Source organism: Rhea americana, unplaced genomic scaffold, assembly GCF_003343005.1.
Source record: "Rhea americana isolate MKP2758 unplaced genomic scaffold, rheAme1 scaffold_570, whole genome shotgun sequence".
NCBI lineage: Eukaryota > Metazoa > Chordata > Aves > Rheiformes > Rheidae > Rhea > Rhea americana.
This window is the reverse complement of record NW_028186724.1, coordinates 54,813-58,766: the sequence shown is the minus strand read 5'-3', so window position 1 is coordinate 58,766 and position 3,954 is coordinate 54,813. Positions and strand designations below refer to the sequence as shown.

The 3,954-nt window shown below is 49.7% G+C and overlaps 1 protein-coding gene across 1 annotated transcript; it reads right to left on the bottom strand.

Moving 5' to 3' along the window:
- Nucleotides 1-1,342: 1,342 nt before the first annotated feature.
- LOC146587698 (olfactory receptor 14A16-like) lies at nt 1,343-3,622 on the bottom strand. Its single transcript, XM_085319151.1, has 2 exons — nt 3,604-3,622; nt 1,343-2,343 (listed from the first exon to the last, which is right to left on the bottom strand). Exon 2 carries the CDS (start codon nt 2,276-2,278, stop codon nt 1,343-1,345), a length of 936 nt encoding a protein of 311 aa, XP_085175277.1. The 5' UTR covers nt 2,279-2,343; nt 3,604-3,622.
- Between the last annotated feature and the right edge of the window lie 332 nt (nt 3,623-3,954).

Here is a 3,954-nt window from a genome sequence, read left to right as displayed (position 1 = left end):
GCTCAGAATGGCCCCAGGGTGTTTGCAATGGCAGGAGATGTGTTTGGGTGGGCACTGAGGGTTCAGGAATTGCTCTTCAGCGACCATTCCAGGGGCTTTCTGGGTCCCTACTGCTTCTCTGGGGATTACAGAGCCCATGTTTCCCCAGGTGTACCTGGATTTAGTGCTCTGTCTTCAGGTTACTCCACCATGGATGGTCCCTCACTTTGTGAGGCTCCACTCCCTGCCCATCACCATGCACATGCTGTCCCTGGAGATCCTCTGACCTCTCCTGGGGCTCATATTCCCTTCCAGAAGGACAACCATCTCTCATCAGCACTGTCACCAGTGAGACAGCCCCAGGCAGGCAATTCAGAGACTATTCCCCAACACCACTGGCACTGGTCACTAAGAAGTGAGCTCTGAGTGCAGCCCTCAGTCCCCAACAGACAACCCAGGGACTCTGAGCTCGTCCTCCAGATCCCATGGAGTTCACAGGCAGAACACTAAATCTTTAGTTCTGCAACCCCCTGGGGGTATTTTTGACTTCATCTTCTGAAGAAAAGCCAGACTTCAGGCACATCACAGGGTTTTATTATGTATTTTTTTTTTCCACACATACTTTTATTATGGAAATTATTATTATTCTGGAGCACAGAAGGCCAGCATGGAAATGAGGAAAACAACTCTAAAAAGAGAAAATCCTGCTGCTGTGAAGGGATGTGGCTCCAGTAAATCTGCAGCCCCCACTCAAAGGCTGCAGCAAAGAAATGCCTGCTATGGCAGTGGGGCGATGATACTGTGAAGCTCATGTTCTGTCCCCACAAGCTGCTTCCAGACTCCCCTCCGCTCTACTCCCCCTTCACCTGTAGTGCTGCAGTGCTAGAGAGCGAAAGGAGCAGCCCACAGTAACAGCTGGCTGCCACCCTTGCAGAAGTGAGGTGTAAGATCACACCACGACTATGGCCGAGGGAGCTGAGCTCTCCTAATGGACACAAGAGCCATGGTCTCACCCTGTCTGTACTTGTCTGAACCTGACTCTGTGCCCCTGAGTGCCCTTAGTGTCAGTACCAAAAGAGACACTGCAAAGGGGAACTCTCCTTATTGACCTGGGGGCATCCAAGGGAGACTAGTGGGTTCTGAGGTTCCCCATCCCTGACAATGAAGGAGGAAGCCTGGCTTTGTTCTTCAACAGAGTCTCTGAGTCAGATTCAAATGCAAGATTCCTGAGGAGATGTGACATGAAATGGATATTTTTTGTGACTTTTTTTTAACATGGATGCAAAAGAGAAAAGAAAGAAAGAAATGCACAGCACACAGCTTTGATTCTAGTTATTCTAGTGAGTGAATGCACATGGGATAGTTATTGGTGCTGGCCTTGTACCCATGCGATCAGTTTCATCAGTGCGTCCTTGAGCTCCTTGTTCCTCATGCTGTAGATGAGGGGGTTCACTGCTGGAGGCACCACTGAGTACAGAACAGMCACCACMAGATCCAGACCTGGGGAGGAGAGGRAGGGGGGCTTCAGGTGGGCAAAAACTGCAGTGCTGACAAACAGGGAGACCACAGCCAGGTGCGGGAGGCACATGGAAAAGGCTTTGTGCCGGCCCTGCCCAGAGGGGATCCTCAGCACAGCTGTGAAGATCCGCACGTAGGACAGCACAATGAAAATGAAACACCCAACAAATAAACAGCCACTAACCGCAATGAGCCCAACTTCCCTGAGGTAGGAGTGTGAGCAGGAGAGCTTGAGGATGTGGGGAATCTCACAGAAGAACTGGTCCACTGTGTTGCCTTGGCAAAGGGGTATTGAAAATGTGTTGGCAGTATGCAAGAGAGCATAGAGAAAACCACTGGCCCAGGCAGCTGCTGCCATTTTGACACAGGCTCTGCTGCCCATGAGTGTGCTGTAGTGCAGGGGTTTGCAGATGGCAATGTAGCGGTCATAGGCCATGACTGTGAGAAGATAATACTCTGCAGAACATAAGAAAAGGAAGAAAAAGACCTGAGCAACACATCCTGAGTAGTAAATGGTCCTGGTGTCCCACAGGCAGTTGGCTATAGATTTGGGGACAATGGTGGAGATGGAGCCAAGGCCGAGAATGGAGAGGCTGAGCAGGAAGAAGTACATGGGATTGTGGAAGTGGTGGTCACTTGCTACTGCTGTGATAATGAGTCCGTTGCCCAGGAGGGCAGCCAGGTAGATGCCGAGTAGGAGCAAGAAGTGCAAGAGCTGCAGCTCCCATGTTTCCATAAATGCCAGGAGGAGGAACTCATTGAAGAAGCTGTGATTGGACATTTGATTGCCCTAGGCATATTGAACTGCCAAATGAGAAAAAGACAGGGACAAGTTAGGAGAGACTTTTAAAGGAAAATAAATAAATCAATAAAATGTTTCTTGTTAATAATCCCACATTGCTTCTCTCTTTATTGGAAGCTCTTTGTTCTGTTCTATTTCTTGAGCTCTCATTTGTGTTGGCTGAGTGTGTCCTATGGGCCTGGGACCTCGGCCCTCGGGCTCTGGTAGAGTCCATCCTGCTGTATAGCTTGGGCTACATGGGAATGGGGGTGACTGGCTCTGACGCTCACAGGTCCTGTCAGATGAAATTCGCTCACCTTGTGGAAGGGCTTTTCAGAAACTTTGCTCCCAGTTCTAAAGACTAAACGTTACAGAACTGGGAGTTTCAGGAGTTTTCTAATATTATTTATTTTCTTTGAGATGCTCCTGTCACCCCTGAGGAGTGCTCTAGCAACAGTGCATCCAGTGTCACTTGGTGCAGAGTGAGACATCTCATCTGTTAGCCTCATTCTGAGCTGTCCTGTGCTTGCACCTCTTTGAGATGGAGGATGATGCTACTCTAAAAAGCAACCAGCCTCTGCTGAAAGCAGAGGAATCCTGTTTAAAAGCGCAGGTCTCCAGATTTCCCTCCCTTTCTCCAGGCACCTGAGGGAGCTCTCCACAGTCTCCTTCTAGACAAGAAAACAGAAGGCTCATTTCAGTTGCCCATATACAGCTTCCCACCATCATCTCCATGCTCTCAGCATCTGCCCTGCCTGAAGCTGTCCCTGCTGGCAGCTGTCGCTAGATCCCATCCCCTGCTGTGTGTGCTCAGGTCTACCCTACGGAAACCTGGACAAGGCACTGGCCGGAGGCCTTGCTGGGCTCAAAACTCTTAAGTAGTTCGTCATAAAGGTGATGCTGATGCTATCTCTAGGATGGGTGAAGATGAAGGGGCTTGCTGAGGATTTTCTCAGACCTTTTGATCTCTAAGAGGGAAGGTTAGGAGTCTTAGGTCTTTATCAAAGCAGAAAACTCTTTCCTTTTTTCTCCGTGCCAAAATGAGGGAACTGAAAGCACACATCCTAAAAGGAAAGCTCCTTCCATTTCAAGTAGCCCTTATCCTGACCTCCCTCTTGAAAAGTTCCTTCAGGAATGTCCTTGGAGTGAAATGGAGCTGTGAGCAACTGTGACTGACCATGACTCAGACAGCACCCTCTCAGGAGAATGAGCCTGTCCTGATGGTGAGTTTCTTCTCCCACCAGAGCTTCTCCTCATAGCGGCTGTGGACAGCAGGTTGAGTGATGACCTTCACATGCAACAGAGTCACTGCCCAGCACACAGCACCCTGAGGTGCAGGAACACTGAATTACTCCCTGGCTTCACATCCATACAGCTGTCTCCAGGAGAAGGTAGCAGCATGCTTTGTCTCTGTGATGGTGTGGCGGGAACCCAGCTCTGAAACATCTCTCCCTCCTCTGCGCAGCAGAAGCCAGGAGAGTGATCCTTAAAAATCCAGTCATTGGATGGGCTGCATTCAGAAAACAGCTCCAGGAACCTCAGTAGCAATGCTCTACAGTCAGAGATTTACTGTGCAGCCAGAGACTTACTATGCTGTGAAGATTTCTCCCACAGGCAGCTCTTCTCTGTCCTCTCACTCCACGCTGCCTTTCACTTCTCTCTGCCTTGTCTCATCT